Raw genomic sequence first — 17,076 nt, 5'->3', positions numbered from 1 at the left:
CCAGAAATTTGCCACCATATTCGCCAGCTCCTGGCCAATGGGCGCACGACGAGGTGCAACGGTGTGCTGTGTATCGGCTGCCCCTTCACTTTCTTGTAGCACCTTTGTTTAAATGCATAAGGTTTCCTTTTTCCCTCTCTCTCTCTGCCTCTTCAGTAGACTCGGGCTTTTTCCTTTCTGCCATTTCGGCCGCGCCCGTTTTATCCGCACTAGCCATTTGGCCCGCAGCCATCTCGTTGTGTCCCTACCAATCCCCCTGGTGTTCTACCCACAGCATCGGCCTGAACCACAGCGACCATGTCGCGCATTAAAACGCCCGCCAATCCGCCCGCCCTCTCCTTCCCTCCCCCGGCCCCTCATTTACCCCCCATGGCCACGCTGGACCCGCTGGAGCCCGCCTGCGACGGCGAGCCCGGCGACATTGTCTCGGTGTTCGTGGCCAAGCTATATCAGTACGTTCTGCATTCCACAGCCATGGCTGCGCTGCATGAAGCCCTGACGCCATTGCGCTTACCCCTTCCATTTCTACAGACTCCTAGATTCCGGCGAGTACGAGGAATTCATCTCGTGGGACGACTCGGGCTCGTCCTTCTTCATCGACCACACCGCGGAATTCGCCGCGAATGTGCTCCCGCGGTACTTCAAGCACTCCAAGTTTGCGTCGTTTGTCCGGCAGCTGAATGTAGGCCCTCTGCTTGTGTGAGTGTGATAGGGGAGCTATCTGGATAACCGATGCCTCCATTTGGATAGATATACGGGTTTTCGCGCGTTTCCGACGGCCGCAAGCAACGCCACAGCCAGACCGCGTGCATTTTCACCCACCCCTATTTCAAGAAGGGGCGGTTTGACCTTTTATGTAAAATCCGGCGCCGCGCCCAGGTCCGCAAGCGCAAGAAGAGCAAGCCGACCCCCCCCACGTCGCCGCTGCACGCCGCGTATGATGCGCGGGAGGGCGGCGGGGAAGAGGAGGAGGAGGCGGAGGAGGAGGCGGAGGAGGAGGCGGAGGAGGAGATGGGCGGCTTAAAGGAGCTTGTCAGGGGCCTGCAGCGCGACCTGAACAGCGTCGGGATCATTGTGCAGCGGCTGGTGCCCGTGGTGAAGACGCTGAGCGGGAAGGTGATGGAGAACCAGCAGCAGCTGGAGGAGATCGAGCGGTTTGTGGCTGAGAAGCACGCGCGCAAGTACGCCTCCTTTTGTGGGCGCCCGGCGAAGCGCGAGGATGAGGCTCGGGGCTTATCCTTGAAATGCGACCCGCGCGGCCCAGATGTCTCGAAGCCAAGCGATGCCCTTGTCGAGGCTGAGTCGAAGGAGGAGGAGGAGGAGGAGGGGAGGGGGGGGGGGGAAGCAGGAAGAGGAGACGACAGAGGAGCATGGGCTCGTGGAAAGGGCGGCCAAGCGCCCCCGCACCGAATCCGCCCCCTCCTTCGACTCACTCCAGCTCGCTCCCGTCGGAGATGAGCTCGTGCAAGTCGGCGCCGATCTCTATTCCCCCGATCAACAGCCCTTCGTCCCCGCTCTATTCCCCCCCATCTCCGCACCCAGTCTAACCATCTCCGACGACGACGATCCCTTCGGGATGGTGACGCCTCCCGACGCCTCCCCCGTCTTTGGCTCCTTCGGGCGAGACCAGTTCTCGTCCTGCACCGACTGGCCCCTGGACGCGAGCTGCAACGGGTTCGGGCTCCCCAGTGCCGCCTCCTCTCCCTCGCTTTTCCCCATTCCTCCGGAGATGATCGAGTACCCACTGCTGGGCGCCGATGACAAGGGCGGAGGAGTCGGATATATTCATTGTCTATAGTATTATATAATAGCTGTATTTATCATGTTGCTATCTCGTTCTTATTCTCGATTGCAATAGACCTTCTTATCAATCTCTCCATCCTCCTACGCTCCCATTTCTTCTTTTCTCTTATTATTACTTTATTCCATATTCTCATTCGTATATTTTTGCGTCCGGCCTCTCCCAGCCCCTCCCGCGCGATGCCCTCCGCGATAGCCTCGGTTGGCTGGCTGGAGCTTATTTTCGGCCATTTTGTACTTTGTTTACTTTTGTGGATAGAGGCGGAGGAGGGGGAGAGAAGCGATTGTCCCTCCACAGAAAGAAAAATCTCTGCCGCTCTTATTGTCATTATATTGTGATGGTTTTCGTTGCTCGTTTGATATTATTGCTATTATTATGTTTCATTTTGCTACCAGGCGCTTGGAAGAGACGACTTCCTTTGTTCCCCCTCATCTCATTTCTGCTCCATATCTTATTATGAAGCCAGTGGCTCAATAAAGCCTCTCGATAGCATATCAGCCGAGCTGGGATCTCAAGGAGAGGCGGAGCGCGAGCGATGACATGACCGGGCTATCCGGGGTTCTGCATGAAAGTTTCTTAATTTCAAACAATTTGGCCCGGCCCCAATGACAAGCTTTAGCCTTCCGCTCTGGCATCGTGGGAATGCGCAGGCCCCTCCTTTTTCGTTGGGAGGGATCCGCCCGTCTGAGTGGGGCGGAGAAGAGGAAGAACTCTCGGCGAGCAGGAAATCGCAGAGTTTGGAAACCACGGCAATGCGGCAGGGAGGCCTAACCTCCCCTCCCTCCCCCGCGCAATTTTATCTCAGCATGACATACGCCTTCAAAAACCGCTCCTCTAGAAGGGCGCCTCCCAAGTTTGTCCGAGATCTTTCAACTATGCAGTCGTAGCCACAGCGGAGCACCGATAAGTGGGCGGATACGGCTACGGCCCGACGCAAGATAAACATGGTTGTTCTTCCTCTCCTCTATCGCCCGTATCTCCATTGTGTATTCTTGTCACGCCGACGGGGGGGTATCTCCCTTTGGCCGTCCCTGATAATGAGAGGGATCAGCGTGACTGCGCGAGGCTGGTGAATAAATAAGCAGTCACAAAATTTGTTCCTTCAACTTCTGTTTCCCAACGGGGAGAGCGGGTTGAATCCATCGTGTGTGGTCAGCATTCCATTCATTCGCCATGTGGTTGTCCCCTGTACGTGCAGCGCTGAGAGCCACCTCATCGAGATTGAGGCAGCCGCGTGCCAATCCAGCCGTGAGTTTCCCTAGTCTTTAATACTTTCTGATTTCAACCATGGGGTTGAGTTTTGAGGGTTAACCTTGACCCTATAGATCTTCCGTAATTACATCACGCGAACTACTTCAGCCGCCACCTGGGTCGAAGGATCCAAACATGGGTTGCGCGCCTATTCAACGCAGGTACTGTAGAGCCCATTTCGATTCAATTCCTCTATACTTGCTAATGCCTTTTTTTTATCTTAAATAGGCCAATGCCGAGACTGCAAACGGGCAGCCAATGCAGCACGAATTCAAGGCAGAGACCAAAAAACTGTTGCAGATCGTGACCAATTCACTCTATTCTGAAAAGGAGGTGTTTGTACGGTAAGATCCCCCTGCTCTACCCATGATGCCTTATAAGCTTTCATGCATTCTTTGAAATTCAGAGAGCTGGTGTCCAATGCAGCTGATGCTTTGGAAAAACTTCGACACGCTCAACTGACACAACAGGGACTCGATTCTTCACGGCCCCTCGAGATTAGGATTTCGGTCGACAAGGAGGCAAAAACATTCACCATCCAGGTACTTTTCGAAGTTATGCTTTTTTATCCTCGACCCAGTAACTAATCAGTCCCCCTTCTCTCCCCCCCCCCCTTCATCAGGATTCTGGCGTGGGAATGACTGAGGAGGAGCTTATTGACAACCTGGGCACTATCGCGCGTTCAGGCTCAAAGTCTTTCCTCGAGAAGCTCGAGTCCAGCGAGGCCTCGGCCAAAGATAAGATCATCGGTCAGTTTGGCGTGGGCTTCTATTCGAGCTTTATGGTCGGCGCCAACATCCGCGTATACACCCGCTCGGCCACCCCTGGGTCCAAGGGCTACGTATGGGCATCGGATGGGTTGGGCAGTTACACCGTAAGCGAGGCGGACGGAGTAGACGTCGGGACGAAAATTGTGATTGAGCTGCGCGAAGACTGCATGGAGTTCGCGGACAAGCTCAGGATCGAGTCCATCGTGAAGAAGTACAGCAATTTTGTGGGCTTCCCCATCTACTTGAACGAGGAGAGAGTCAATACCTTGGATGCACTGTGTAAGTGACGTTTTATCGTTTTTTTTTCTTGAATGATCACCCAAGGCGGAACATGATGTTTCCCTCCTGATTTCATCCTTGCTCCCACCTTCATCGTCCTCACCCTTATTGTCATGTTAGGGACCAAGGCTAAGAATGAGGTCACCGCCGATGAACACCGCCAGTTTTATCAATTCATTTCGCAGCAGTGGGATTCCCCCTTGTACACGCTTCATTTCAAGAGCGACTTCCCCGCCATCAGCTCCATCCTCTATGTCCCTGAACGACACATGGAGGTCTTGGGCACCGGGTTTGGTCGCCAGGAGCCGGGCGTCAGCCTCTACACCCGCAAGGTCCTTATCCAGTCCAAGAGCAAAGGCCTTCTCCCCGAGTGGCTTCGATTCCTTCGTGGCGTCGTCGATGCTGAGGACTTGCCGCTGAATGTGTCGCGCGAACTGTTACAAGACGGGGTGCTGCAAAAGCTGTCCCGTGTGCTCACTCGGCGGATTGTTAGCTGGCTGGAGGGGGAAGCCAAACAGGACCCGAAGAAGTACGCCGACTTCGTGGGCGACTTTGGGGTCTTTTTGAAGGAGGGGGTGTGCACGGACCCGGTGAACCAGAAGGACATTGCCAAGCTCCTGCGCTATGAAACGAGCACCCTGAACAAGGGCGAGCTCTCGGGACTGAAAGACTACGTGGAGAGGATGAAGGAGGGGCAGAAGAGCATCTACTACCTGTGCACTTCGGCGCGCAAGTTTGCAGAGGAGTCGGCCTACCTCGAGAAGTTCAAGGAGAAGGGCGTGGAGGTGTGAGTATACGTGTATTGCTTGCTTGTGGTTGTCTATGGGCTGCTAAATCATTGGCCTCCTTGCTTTCGCTCGTCCACCCACCCTAGGCTCTTTTTGTACGACAACGTCGATGAATTCGTCGTCAACCATCTGCGCGACTTCAATGGCCATAAACTCGTCTCGATCGACTCGGACATCAGTCAGGATGAGTTCATGAACGCGGCTTCCGAATCGAACAAGGGCGCCGAGGGCCTCTCGGAAGAACAGGGTCAGGAGCTAGCCGAGTGGTTACAAAATACCCTCGGCAAAGAGGCGGTTAAGAAAGTAACCGTATCGCGTCGCTTGGTCACTCACCCAGCCATTGTGACGGACCATGATTCCCCTGCCATGCGAAGTACGAGTCCTCTCCTTATTCCGGAAAGCTTATATTTTCTCGAGCGATTAACATCCGCTATGTAGGAATGCTTGCCATGATGTCGGGATCCGCAAAAAACACAGACGACCTCCCGCCCAGCCCCGTTGCCCTTGAGATCAATGGGGAACATGCAGTGATTCGCGGCCTCTATCGCGTGCGCAATGAAGACCCGGAGCTGGCTAAATTGGTGGCTTCACAGGTGAGTGGACCCCTTTCCATGTGCTCTTCCTGAAAAGGAGGGTTGTTAATGTTTTCCATATGGATAGATCCATGATAATGCGCTTTGCGCCGCGGGAGTTCTTGACGATCCCCGGAGCATGATTACAAGATTGAATAGACTACTGGAGCTGACACTGGAGAAGCGAGGCATAGAAGAGAAGAAAGCATAGAAAGCAACCTAGAATAAATTCTTTCCATGAACACTGCATATAGAGTTGAGGGAAATTCATTTCCAGTCTAAAACCACAAATGTTTTGTCAAACACGATAAATTCTGGATATTCCCGGAGGAGTTGCTGGTCGCAACAAAGAACGCTCTTCAATGAAGAGCTTTACCATGTCGAGGACCGTGGTGGCCTGGACAGGATACAACCCCATCTTTTATTAGCTGGAAAGGGGTATTTAGGGGAAAAAAATTCTAATGAACGGAAATACTCGAAAACCATTGCCACCCAATTTGACTAAGCCATTAGATGTCAGGGCCATTTTTGAGAGGACTCTGTCGAGACTCGGAGGATCGTGGATTCGACAAGATTGTCAGAGTTGTATGGCAAGCAAGCATCTAGCCAAGGCATTCATCCTCCTGCCTCGTCTACAAGTACTATCACGGCCGTCGCAGCCAGCACATGAAAAAGAGGTGACTCTCTATATCAAAGGTTTGTGTTTTTTTTTTACTCACTGGTCATGCTCGCCCCCGTTCCAGAATGGCTCTAACCAGGGATGATTAGGCTTTTTGGCGCAGGGGGAAACGGTAGACAATTTCTCGGACTGGCTGCATTCACATCACCTCCTGGTTCTCTCTCACGGCTGGTCGCCTCAATCACTTGGATATTCATGGCCTTCGGGGGCCATTTCTCCCTATACCGCGATGCCATTCGCAGCTCTCGGAAGCATCGCGTATCTTGCGGGACAGAGCTGGATAGCCCTACGTAAATTACGCTTCCCTTCATTGGCTTCGATAGCCGGGGCTCTGGTTGTGGATGTTGGGCTCCATGCCGCAAGGCTTGCTTTCCAATACCACCAGGCACAAAAGGAGAGCACCGAACGTGCAGAAGCCCTGGCATTAAGGCTGCTGCGACTAAGGGAGGAGTACGACAAAATTCGCATTGTTTCCCATTCACTGGGATGTCGGCACCTGGTAGAGGCGCTAGGCCATCTCTCCCCCAAGGAGTGGCCCGACAGCATTCATCTGTGCGCTCCGGCCCTCGCAGAGACAGAGACGGTGAGCAAATTGCTCCGTAACCCATCTGCAGATATCCGGTTGTACTATACCCCCCAGGATTGGACTTTGGCCGTGCTATTTCGAGCTATAGTGGGGGCGCGGGCCATGGGAGAGGTTGGGCTGAGGGAGGATTATGGCGAGCGGGTGAGGGCTATAGATGTGAGCCGCTATCTGGGGATGCCCGTGAGTGCCCACACCAACTATGCCAACCGTTTTCATAGATTCGCCGCGGAAAAACACACGACGAAGGCCATTGGTTCTGTATGACGACCTCTTTGATAGAGAAATAGAGAAAGAGAGAGTTTATGTCTTTTGACCGTATGTTCATTGTATTGGTACATTAATAGAATGGGAGAGCTTTACAAAAGAAAATAAACAATGTGTATATAGGCGTATGCGGAGAAGTTGTATATACAAGCACGAGTGGGGTCTGGGGCTCAGAATGCTCTCAAACGGGGAGGGGATGGAGAGGGGTGCGACTCTCAAGGAGAGCGAGGGCTATTGTTTTTCAGGGGTCTGCAAGGACCTCGGCTAGCACATCTCGTTTGGCATGTAGCAGCTGTGCTATTTTACTTTGCACATTCTTTAGCTCCTTTGGCGATAAGTTGTAATCATGCTCTCTCAGCACACGCCGGATCAGCCCGTAATCGGAGCGAAGCGCGTTGGGCACTAACTCTGCGGCCAGCTTCTCTTCGGATTCCTTGGGGAGGGCCGCGGCCGCACTGACGGAAGGAACCAGCAGGAGCAGGCATAGCGCGAGCGCGGAGAGAGAGATGGCGAGAAATGATCGAGCGGCCATGGTAGGAGGGGCGGGAGGGGGGATGTGGAGATCAAGAGAAACGTGCTTTGCCCAACCTAGGAAAATGCCTTAAATACACTCCATGTTTGCAAGGCTCCTGTACGAAGCTCGTCGGCGTTTAAAATATGGAACAGTAGATCTCTACGCCACCGCAGGATTCCAACTCAGCAAAAAACTCGACTTTTAAGAAGGCCGTGATGTGGTCTCCTGCAGCTGGCCCGCGTTTCGGAAGGGCCTATCTAAACCTCGCCCATCAGCGCACGATGCAGCCGACCGCTTTTGAGCACTTCGGCGGGAGGAGCCTTCAACTAATAGGCCGCGATGCTAGAGTGCAGCTTTGAACCCGGAAACCGGGCCCCAATTGGCACGCAATGGGTTCCGGAGGCCAGCTCCACAATTCCTCTAAATGACGACTGCCTGCATTTCGAGCTATGAAAAGCAAGAATCTTCTCATCGTTGGGTGGCCTTATCTCGGGTCCGAGCTACGTGATTCGATGCTGAAATAAAGGCTATTAAATGGCTAAATCTCGCCTCCCCTTCATTCACACACGCGCTTAACCCCACACGCATATACCCATGCGTCTTTAATGGATCTACAGCAGTGAAAGAGTTAATTATGCTCTAGACCCAAGAAGCGTCTCTGTTGCAATTTCTCGTTATCATGGTGAGATAGCAGATACAGCCAATTTCTCGTTGCTTTATAAGGTTGATAGGGATTGTAAGAAGATAAAGCAATTTGCTCTCGCGGAACACATAGCCAAGGGTTGATGCCCCTCAAATTCTTATTCTATCTCTCCAAGTCAAATGTCAATAGTAGAGCTATGATCTAAAGAAGATTTGGCTAACATGGTAGAGGAGGGCACGAGAATGATGTATAGGCCAGTCTTTTGGGCTCCCCCTGTAAATTCTTCGGTGGTTTGCAGTTAGATGTATCAAGTCTAGAGCACCGGCTGTTAGCCATGATCAATGATAAACTTGGTACTTTCGGGATGAATTCATGGTTTCTTCCATGAACTAGAAAGCCCTAAGCAAAGCATATCTATAGTCGCATTCTGAGCAGCTTTGACCCCGCCCTAAGAAGCTGGCCGTCATTCACCAATTCCATCCCTCCAATTCTTCGTTACTGCTTCCACTTTGAGAAGAAACCAGGGTAATCTCAGCAGAGTACAGCTCAACCTATATTAATGCTGAGGTTACCGCAGGGTTTCGATGTGATGGAGCCATCGGTCAAGAGCAAGAGGCTCATATATGTGTTTTGAGTATCTATCGAAGAATCACGTGAAATATGAACAAGCTTCGGCCATTAATTCCGATAATTGTATTAGCGTGTTATCTCGAAGATTTCAAAGCCGATTTGAAACCCGAAACCTCTCTATTCACATTTCTCAACGGCCTTTGCTATTCTCCAGTAGCACTGGCAAAAATAAGACTCTATTCCTATCATCACTGCAACAAAATAGGGAATTCATTTCACTTCTCTCGCTTTGTAATTTCCCTTGATTCGAAATCCCCACATCTATCACGGTAATCTATCTACATACTTGAAGGGCATACCGGAGGAGCCTTGGGTTGCTCTAATCGCATCTTCCGTGATTAATAGTCGCATCCCCTTCATTCATTTGTGCCATTTACAAACATTATTTACATTTGTTATCTACCTATCTATCTTTCTAATCCAAAAATCTCTTTTTTTTCACATTTTAAGAATTGTTACTTTTATTGTTTTTTTTCCCCTCCTGTCTTCGCAGTGTGTGTGTGCGTGGTTGTAGTTGATCGTCTATCTCTCTTTCCATTCTTCCTCTTCCGAACTCCCATTTACATTGAGCTCTTTCACCGCTGCCGTCACACGCAATGAACGATTTCTACAGGGCATCCTATAACTCGTCTCGACGCCGGGTCCAATCGTTTCCCGAGATGCAGACCAGCCCCAGAAGCAATCTGATAAGGGAAGTGCTTGAAGCCTCCACTTGGTATCAAGTGCTAAACGTCCATGCTAGCGCCGATTCAAACACAATTAGACGAGCTTATATTAATGTAATTGCATTATTGCCATGGTTGAAATGTAAGGAGGGTGATTTAATCCCAGGTTTAATTGTTACAGAGAAGCAAGGCCTTACACCCCGATAAAAATGTGCACCCTCACTCAACCGCTGCGTTTCAGAGTAAGTTCAAGGTGCACTCACCCACCCCCCATGCGGATATCGAGCTAATTTCCCCTCCCCTTCTTTCTTTTTGATTTTTCTAGAGCTGGGAGAAGCATATCGTGTGCTCTCGAACCCAAGGTCGAAAGAGGACTACGATTTATCCCTCTCTCTGGAATATTTGCAAAAGGGCGCTTTCTCAAGAAATGGTTCATTCGAAGGCATTCTTAATGTCTTTGTGCTTTCCCTCATTGGTAAGCCGATCCGCCATTTCCTTCTTCTTCACATGCTAATACAATGAGCCTGCTGGGATGTTTAGCCGCACTAAAGGAGGCCAACAAGGAATCCGGTCTTGGCCAAATGGGCGATGAAACGGTCGAAATCACGAGCGCAATGCTCTTCTCCCTGCGCGATCAGCTGGTGGCCTTTGGCCGGTTTCTTCGCAGCGGCTTTTACGATTTCTGCGACTCGCTGAATTCTTGGCGCGACCAAGTGCGTGGGATGCTTTCATTTCTGCCCTTGACGATGTGGCTTTTCCGTACCGGATACTCCGTACATGCTACTGCATATCATCAACTTAAATTCGTTATCATGCGCATATACGGGGATGCTTGGCTGATGGTGGAATGGTTTTTGAAAGCGGTTGAATTGGGTGCCATGCTCTTTGGGGCAATAGATTGGGTGTTGTCGTGGGCGAGGATGGAGTTCTCGTGGCCGGGCATGGTGCCCTCTGCACAGTTTGCACCGCGGCCGCCACGGCAAAAGTCGGCACGGATGCGGCCTCCAACCCCATCTTCCCGTCGCTATAGAGGTGGCTTTTACATGTGATCGCCCGGTGGTGCTCCTGCTCCCTTGCGTACAAAAAAAAAAATTAAACATGAGCATTTGCTTCGCTGGCTGAGCTTTGCCACTCTTTGCCGGAGGAGGAGGAGAAGGGGAGGAGAAAGAGAAAGGCGGCTAATTTCATCTCAACTTATATACTTTACATTACATTGGATATAATCTTTTATATATATTATATATTGTCTCTTTGTTCTCTATTGCTTTTATGCTGCAATTGGATATTTCATCTGTGCTTTATTCAGGAACCATCCTTCAACGCTTTGCTTTGGATATCTTTTATTATGCTGACACTGTAGAACATGTATAACCGCTTGACGATATGGGTCTTAATTGTTTTTCGAATATTGCTTTCAAAAATGGAGTTTTCATGGCTTTACACTCGTGTCCGTGACTAACAACGGATGGGCACCTTTGAGGAAATGGGATAAATTAACGATGTACCTGTCGCATCCATTTTTCATTCGAAGAATATCAGTAGGCGTCTGTGAAAGCGTGACATTCACCCATTCCTGTTTCAAATAAAAGCAGCATTTGAAGATAACACGTAAAAACAACCCCGATGAAAAAAAAAAGTACTTTCGAAAATAAACTCAGCGATCGTCTACAAAGTACAAGGCCGAACAGGGCAGAGTGAGAGAAAATACGCATTTAAAGTTATTTTATTAAAGAGGGGTGTGTCTATGTTTCATCGGTTCGTCTCCTCTTCATAGGGGCGGACGTGGGGAATCTCTCCTCCCGATCCCTGTCGCGCTCACCCCCGCGCCTTGAGCCTCGTCCTTTGAAGGAGATGGGGGGCATGGCAGAGACAGCCGACTTTTCTCTTCCATTTTCTCGCTCTTTATCCTTCTCCCTCTCTCGCTCCCTGTCCTTTTCGCGGTCCCGGTCCTTATCCTTATCTCGCTCTCGGTCCTCTCCTTCTCGGCCACGTTTTCTGCCAAAAACTCCCCCCCCACCGCTACCGCCCATTTCGAAATTTGGTTTCGGGTTCCTGGGTCTCTCTCGAACCCTTTCCTTCTCCTTTTCCCTAGTCTTCTCCTTCTCCCTATCCCTTGTCCTCTCTCTTCTGCCACCCGCCTCCCTTTCTCTTTCCCGATCACGACGAGGAGACGTTCCCCTTGGCTCTTCCCTGGGTGTTGACACCCGTGACGAGCTTTGTGGCTGTGCGGGAGATTGCCGGTCCCGAGAGGAGGTGGAAATCGGCGAGGCAGCTTTCCGCCCCTCCTTACGCTCCCTTTCCCTCTCCCTGTCCCGCTCTCGCTCGGCCCGATCGCGTTCACGGCCGCGTTCACGATCCCGCTCGACGGTCGTGGAGCGTGGAGTATCTGGGGCGGTCATGTTTGATCTCTCCTTGTCCTTCTCTTTATCCTTCTCGTGCGGGAGCGAGGTCTGCTGGAGAGAAGAGGCCGGTCCTGTAGGCAGAGGCAGGGAGGCTGTTTGATCTTCTCTATAGGCCGTGGACTCAGACCCCCGTTTCTCCCCACGACGTTCTTCACGCGCCCTGTCTACCTTTGCGTTGTTGGCACCGGATGGATTTTCACCACTAGCAGATTTAACCCCGGAGCTTGGGGCGTGAGTGGCAGTGGTGGCCGAGTTGCTCAATATCTTGTTAATGGTTGCAGTCGCACTAGGCTTGCCCAATCGCTCCTTTTCCTTCTCTTTCTCTTTCTCCTTCTCTTTCTCCTTTTCCTTCTCACCTCCTGGAGTGGCACGTTTCTCGCCGACCGATTTCGGGTTCTGGTTTGCGGACACGGGTGCAGAGGGGGGTTGGGGCGGTGGGTTTTTGGGACAAAACTGGTGAGCAGTGATCCATGCCTTCCTCCCCTTATTCAACACGGCCTGGTAGCTTTGTGCTAGCACTTTGAGATCGCCCTGCTCCGACTTGGTAACCTTCTTAATGTAGATTTCGATCTTGGTCCCGTGCTCGGCCATGACGGGATAGTTCCCGGCAAGCATACGTAACACAATGATCGCATTTCGAACCATGGTAAATTCGGTTGAAGACAAGCACCTCACAAACATCTACAGTAGGAGGGGTGAAAAAGGTTAGGATTGGATCACAGGACTACAACCTTGCCATACTCACGGCATAGAGCTTGCGATGCCACTTGTCCATTACTTCTCTAAAGTCTTCGTGTTGGAGCAGGTCGTCCTGAGTTATCTGAGAAGTCTGGTCGGTCCGCCACTTTTTACGAAAGCCTGGCAGTCGGTCGCCTTTGGCTTCTCGCTCGTAGACACGACTATCCTTATGCCAAGCCGAAAGGGTCGAGAGGATGGCGTTCAGGAACCGGCCATACTCTCGGGCCTCGGCCTCGGTGCAGGAGCAGATCGTGCATTGCAAATGGTCCCCGAATAACTAAAGGGAAAGAAAAGGCATAGAGTTGTGGGTTATGCTCCGGATACCATTACTCGCAAAAATAAATCGTACTTTGTCGTATAGGGTCAGGGTCGATAGACAAGCGGTGCCCATGCTATGCATCAATCTGATGAATTCGGCACAGAATGCAGCGTCCATGGGGGAGAGGACCGACCGTGGCTGGATGCACCACTGAATCAATTGAATGACCACAAATGGCCTATTCGCGGTCGGGACAAACCACCCATCTTTCTCGCGCTTCAAGCGCTCCAGCACTCGCTCGTGATTCTCCTTTTGGGCCGCAAGCTCCGCCTCCAATGCTTTGACCAGATTGCTTGCCCGCTCTTTTTCTTTCTTCGCCGCCGCGGCATTCAAATCGGTGGTGCCGTTCTCAATGGACTGGATGATTTTCTTTTGCTTGTCGATGACAGCCTGGTATTGCTCCTCGGGAACATGGATGTCGTAGAGAGAGAGCTGCCAAAAGGTCAGGAAGAATTGGGGGGTGAAGACGCTCAGCGCCTCGGCAGGAAGCAGCCCGGTGATTTCTTGCACAAGTGCTTCTTGCTGGGCGGGCTCCTGTGCTGTGTGAGAGAACTTGGGTCGAAGGATATGAAACGCGGCGGGTATCTCTATTTCGAATTCTCCGAAAAGCCGTGTGATGGACGGGAAGATCTTAGCATATTCATCCCCCTTTAGATTCTGGGAGAGAAACTCCACGTACTGCAGCAGTGAGGTCTGGCACTATTACAAACGACAGTTCAGCGGAAAAGTGATCTTCGCGAAAATCAGCCTCAACCCTCACCATGTCATAGAGATTCCCTAGTGCCTTCACGTGTTCGACCTCTGTCTCCTTGAATACGCACACCTGTCGTAATTGGGCCAATAGTATCGCCACCGTCTCGGTCAGCCCTGTGTCCGTCAATGCCTTCAATAACCTTCGGGAGCTCCTCTTCAGGCTCCTTTGCGCGCTTTCAGTCATGGAAATATCGGCCAACCTCAGGGAATCTCCCCCGCTTCCCGCGGCAATTTGCTGTTCGGTCAGAGATTCCAGGGCCTCCACGCCACTCATCTTATTCAGCAATTCCCGCAACACGATTAGATCCGAAGTTTGATCGGAGATAAGCTGGTTGACGATGTACTGGAGAATGGGAGCCGGGTCCATATTGGAGTATTTGCGGAAAAGTGTGCCGCAAAAAGTAGAGAGGGCCTGAAGCCAGGAGGAAAGATTGATTCCATCGCCTTTCCACCGTGGTTTCATCGGTGTCGACAAGGCCTCAAGAATGATATCTAACAAACGCAAAGCAGCATATGTAAATTCTTCTCTCCAAACCTCCGCCTATGATCTACCGGGGAAACACTTACAGGTCAAGGCGTCATATCCAAATTCAGTCAGATAGCGGCACGCATCTACCACGGGCCCGATCATGTTATCGTAAGCCTGCACCTGGGTTAACACCACGGAGAACACAATGGTTGGGTTGGAATGCGAAATTTTGGCAATCATACGGCCACACATCTTCACATTGTCTTTGGTGAGCCGTCTATAGCAGGAAAAAAAATCGTCAAGTCAATAAACTGCACCTAGGAGGGTCAGTTCTTCCAAAACGGAAGGGGGTGGTACCAACCTCATGATCCCTTTCGTTTCTTTTTCTGTTATTGCTTTTATCGCCTTCAATTCCGGATATCGTCGATAGGTTGCGTTTTTCCATTCGCCATAGAAGCCATATCGTGTTTGATAATCGAAATGCTGCAAAAAGTCCCAAAGTTCGTTCACCATACCAGGGTTTGGCCCCAACAGAGACACCGCAGGCAGCATATACTCACGAGCGAGTGTAATCCATTTCTCACGCATGTCGTCGGGAAGCGTTTGCTTCAGCTGCGCTCCACCGATACGGCAGAGTTTGGACCAAAACACCGGATCGCGGTAGAGCGATACCCCAATCAGGCGAAGCCACGGAGCCATTGATTCAAATATATCCTCCACTCGTTCGCACCGACAAATTCCATGTCTCCAGTCGTCGAAAAAGAATCGATACTGACCAGGCCGAGTCCTCGCCAACTTCAAATCCACGGTTGGATCTAATTTGGTTGCAGTCTTTGCTTCACAATAAGATCTTCCATCGAGAGGTCTCAGCGAAGCATAAAGGGGCTCAATCATCTCATTCAGTACACGAAACAAAGGATCGCATACATCGGGATGTACAGCCGGCACAAATGGAAATTTGTCGAGGATTGGGGCCGCGTGCAAAATATCGCCAATCGCAAGGAGTGCCTTGAGGAGACCCACCTTCTGGTTAGCTAAAGGCTGGTCCTTGGTGGCCTTGTTTACCAAGGTCGAAGCGGAGGGTTTCTTAGGTGGTGCATCCAATTCTTCAAGCGATCCAGCTGCCGCCAAGGCATTCATTCCGGCGCTCTTAGTCTTCTCTTCCAGGCCATTTTGCCATTGTTTGTATTCATCTTGAAAACCTTCGTCGGTGGGCGAAAGCTGGAAGACAACGAAAACCAAGATTTAATATAATAGAAAGCGCTAGAATAGGGTAAAAAGGGAAAAGGGGGAAAACATAAACTTACGTAGGGCCATATACTCTCGAGCGTGATCAAGGAGTTCTGAATCAAAAGAGCCGCTAAAAAATAAAGCTCTTGCGGTACATCTTGCTTTTGTTCGTTATACCGCGAGAAACGGAATCCGAGAATTTGGGATATATTATTAGAGGCATATCTCGAAATTTGAAAATAGCGCATAGAAGTCTTGTAGTTTGCTGCAAAAGTCGCGGCAAACATGCCTATCATCAAGTCCAGCACTCGGTTCGGATCAAGCTCAAAAAACCCTATTGAAAGAAAGACCAAAATGAATATCTACCTATGGGGTAGGGGGAGCGACTAGAAGGGGAAATCATACCGGTTATTTTAGAAGCACTGTATACCAAGTCATGGGCTTGCTCATCAGCAAAATACTCGTCCGCACTATCTCCTGACAACGACAGTATTTCCATTATTTCAGTGATTAGCTTTGAGTAACCTTCTGATTCTTCGCGAAAGACATTGAACTTTTGTTGCTTATATCTAATTGCAAATAACGACTATAGATACGGTTGCAGTGATAGCAAAACAGAAAAAAGCTTACATAAGTGATGTGTTAACACGGATCGACTTCTTATTGAAAAGTTCAGCCGAACGTAATAATCCGACATTCTGTAAAAACTCAATCTCCAAGCCTTCTTTGATAATGTTAGACGGAATAAATTCGAGCCCCTAGATAATATATGAAATAAATTAGTGGAGGTAAATTCGCCGCAACCATAAAGAGATAATTACGATTATTTCCTTGACCAGCTCAATCAGGTTCTCCTTCCATTCCTTTTTTGCCTGCACTTCAGCCTGAACATCCAAAGTCCACACAGCATCAATCACGATCTCGGAAGCACAAGGATATTTGGAACAGAGATCCTTGAAAAATGGCGCAACCTGATTTATAGGCTTTATTCCATGCATGGCATCCGTTGCTATCTGAAGTATGATCTCGTGTAATACTTCGGAGTCTTCGTTGATGTCGTCCCCGATTAATTGAATTACTTGATCAATTCTATTAGAGCGACAAGCATGTCAGCGCCTTGCAAATTTAAATTCAGCGTCAACTACTTACACTCCATCCGACCCCCATGGCAGTGACGCTACATCGATGCTTGGAATATACTCCATCGCGTCAGCCATTATTGTTATTCCATTTAATGTCAAAAAAAGTTGACCTCTCTTGAATTTTCAATTTTAGTATGTGGCTTGTTCGAATTGGATTTGCACTATAATATTGAGCAGGCATCCACTTTTGCTCCTCCTCTTTTCTTGCTCGACGATATCCAGAAGGTTTACTCCCGTTGCAAACAGGAATAGATATAAGGTAAAGCCGCGATGGATGGATGAATATCGTGTTCTCTGGATTATGGAGAATTGATTATTTTTTTTTGGTGATTAGAAAATGTCCAAGTTCCCTGCTGCTCTCAACGGTAGGTCTTACAATACATTAGTAATTCTCATAGATTTCTCTGCGGTTGCTAATGTAGCTGGATTTCCTTATAGCCACCGAGGAGGATATCCAGCAGATGCTGGCTGCCCAGACCCACATTGGTACCAAGAACTGCAACATCCGCATGCAGCCTTATGTGTTCAAGCGCCGTGCTGATGGTATCCACCTTCTCAACATCGGCAAGACCTGGGAGAAG

The 17,076-nt window shown here is 50.2% G+C and overlaps 7 protein-coding genes across 7 annotated transcripts; 5 read left to right on the top strand and 2 right to left on the bottom strand.

Moving 5' to 3' along the window:
* Positions 1 to 297: 297 nt before the first annotated feature.
* On the top strand, positions 298 to 1,798 carry VTP21DRAFT_4883 (uncharacterized protein; the record flags this gene model as incomplete). Its single annotated transcript, XM_069395343.1, has 4 exons — positions 298 to 452; positions 532 to 682; positions 751 to 1,301; positions 1,387 to 1,798. The coding sequence occupies 4 exons, from the start codon at positions 298 to 300 to the stop codon at positions 1,796 to 1,798; spliced, it is 1,269 nt and encodes a 422-aa protein (XP_069248499.1).
* A 608-nt stretch (positions 1,799 to 2,406) lies between these two features.
* VTP21DRAFT_4882 (uncharacterized protein) lies at positions 2,407 to 2,688 on the top strand (the record flags this gene model as incomplete). The annotated part of the gene is made up of 1 exon (XM_069395342.1): positions 2,407 to 2,688. The coding sequence occupies one exon, from the start codon at positions 2,407 to 2,409 to the stop codon at positions 2,686 to 2,688; it is 282 nt and encodes a 93-aa protein (XP_069248498.1).
* A 286-nt stretch (positions 2,689 to 2,974) lies between these two features.
* On the top strand, positions 2,975 to 5,672 carry VTP21DRAFT_4881 (uncharacterized protein; the record flags this gene model as incomplete). Its single annotated transcript, XM_069395341.1, has 9 exons — positions 2,975 to 3,049; positions 3,127 to 3,213; positions 3,281 to 3,396; positions 3,459 to 3,594; positions 3,675 to 4,101; positions 4,222 to 4,888; positions 4,976 to 5,262; positions 5,328 to 5,482; positions 5,550 to 5,672. 9 exons carry the CDS (start codon positions 2,975 to 2,977, stop codon positions 5,670 to 5,672), a joined length of 2,073 nt encoding a protein of 690 aa, XP_069248497.1.
* A 250-nt stretch (positions 5,673 to 5,922) lies between these two features.
* Positions 5,923 to 6,990, top strand: VTP21DRAFT_4880 (uncharacterized protein; the record flags this gene model as incomplete). Its single annotated transcript, XM_069395340.1, has 2 exons — positions 5,923 to 6,157; positions 6,230 to 6,990. The coding sequence occupies 2 exons, from the start codon at positions 5,923 to 5,925 to the stop codon at positions 6,988 to 6,990; spliced, it is 996 nt and encodes a 331-aa protein (XP_069248496.1).
* Positions 6,991 to 7,231: 241 nt separating this feature from the next.
* Positions 7,232 to 7,976, bottom strand: VTP21DRAFT_4879 (uncharacterized protein; the record flags this gene model as incomplete). The annotated part of the gene is made up of 3 exons (XM_069395338.1): positions 7,232 to 7,578; positions 7,655 to 7,757; positions 7,866 to 7,976. The coding sequence occupies 3 exons, from the start codon at positions 7,974 to 7,976 to the stop codon at positions 7,232 to 7,234; spliced, it is 561 nt and encodes a 186-aa protein (XP_069248495.1).
* Positions 7,977 to 9,373: 1,397 nt separating this feature from the next.
* Positions 9,374 to 10,491, top strand: VTP21DRAFT_4878 (uncharacterized protein; the record flags this gene model as incomplete). Its single annotated transcript, XM_069395337.1, has 4 exons — positions 9,374 to 9,556; positions 9,624 to 9,684; positions 9,768 to 9,917; positions 9,983 to 10,491. The coding sequence occupies 4 exons, from the start codon at positions 9,374 to 9,376 to the stop codon at positions 10,489 to 10,491; spliced, it is 903 nt and encodes a 300-aa protein (XP_069248494.1).
* Positions 10,492 to 11,184: 693 nt separating this feature from the next.
* On the bottom strand, positions 11,185 to 16,570 carry VTP21DRAFT_4877 (uncharacterized protein; the record flags this gene model as incomplete). The annotated part of the gene is made up of 11 exons (XM_069395336.1): positions 11,185 to 12,525; positions 12,590 to 12,859; positions 12,932 to 13,600; positions 13,662 to 14,146; positions 14,222 to 14,400; positions 14,485 to 15,344; positions 15,431 to 15,687; positions 15,759 to 15,922; positions 15,984 to 16,111; positions 16,175 to 16,442; positions 16,503 to 16,570. 11 exons carry the CDS (start codon positions 16,568 to 16,570, stop codon positions 11,185 to 11,187), a joined length of 4,689 nt encoding a protein of 1,562 aa, XP_069248493.1.
* Between the last annotated feature and the right edge of the window lie 506 nt (positions 16,571 to 17,076).

This window comes from Calcarisporiella thermophila (genome assembly GCF_041956535.1).
Source record: "Calcarisporiella thermophila strain CBS 279.70 unplaced genomic scaffold VTP21scaffold_20, whole genome shotgun sequence".
In the NCBI taxonomy this organism is placed as follows: Eukaryota; Fungi; Calcarisporiellomycota; class Calcarisporiellomycetes; order Calcarisporiellales; family Calcarisporiellaceae; genus Calcarisporiella; species Calcarisporiella thermophila.
The sequence above is the reverse complement of the archived record's forward strand: the minus strand, read 5'-3'. Positions and strand labels throughout refer to the sequence as shown.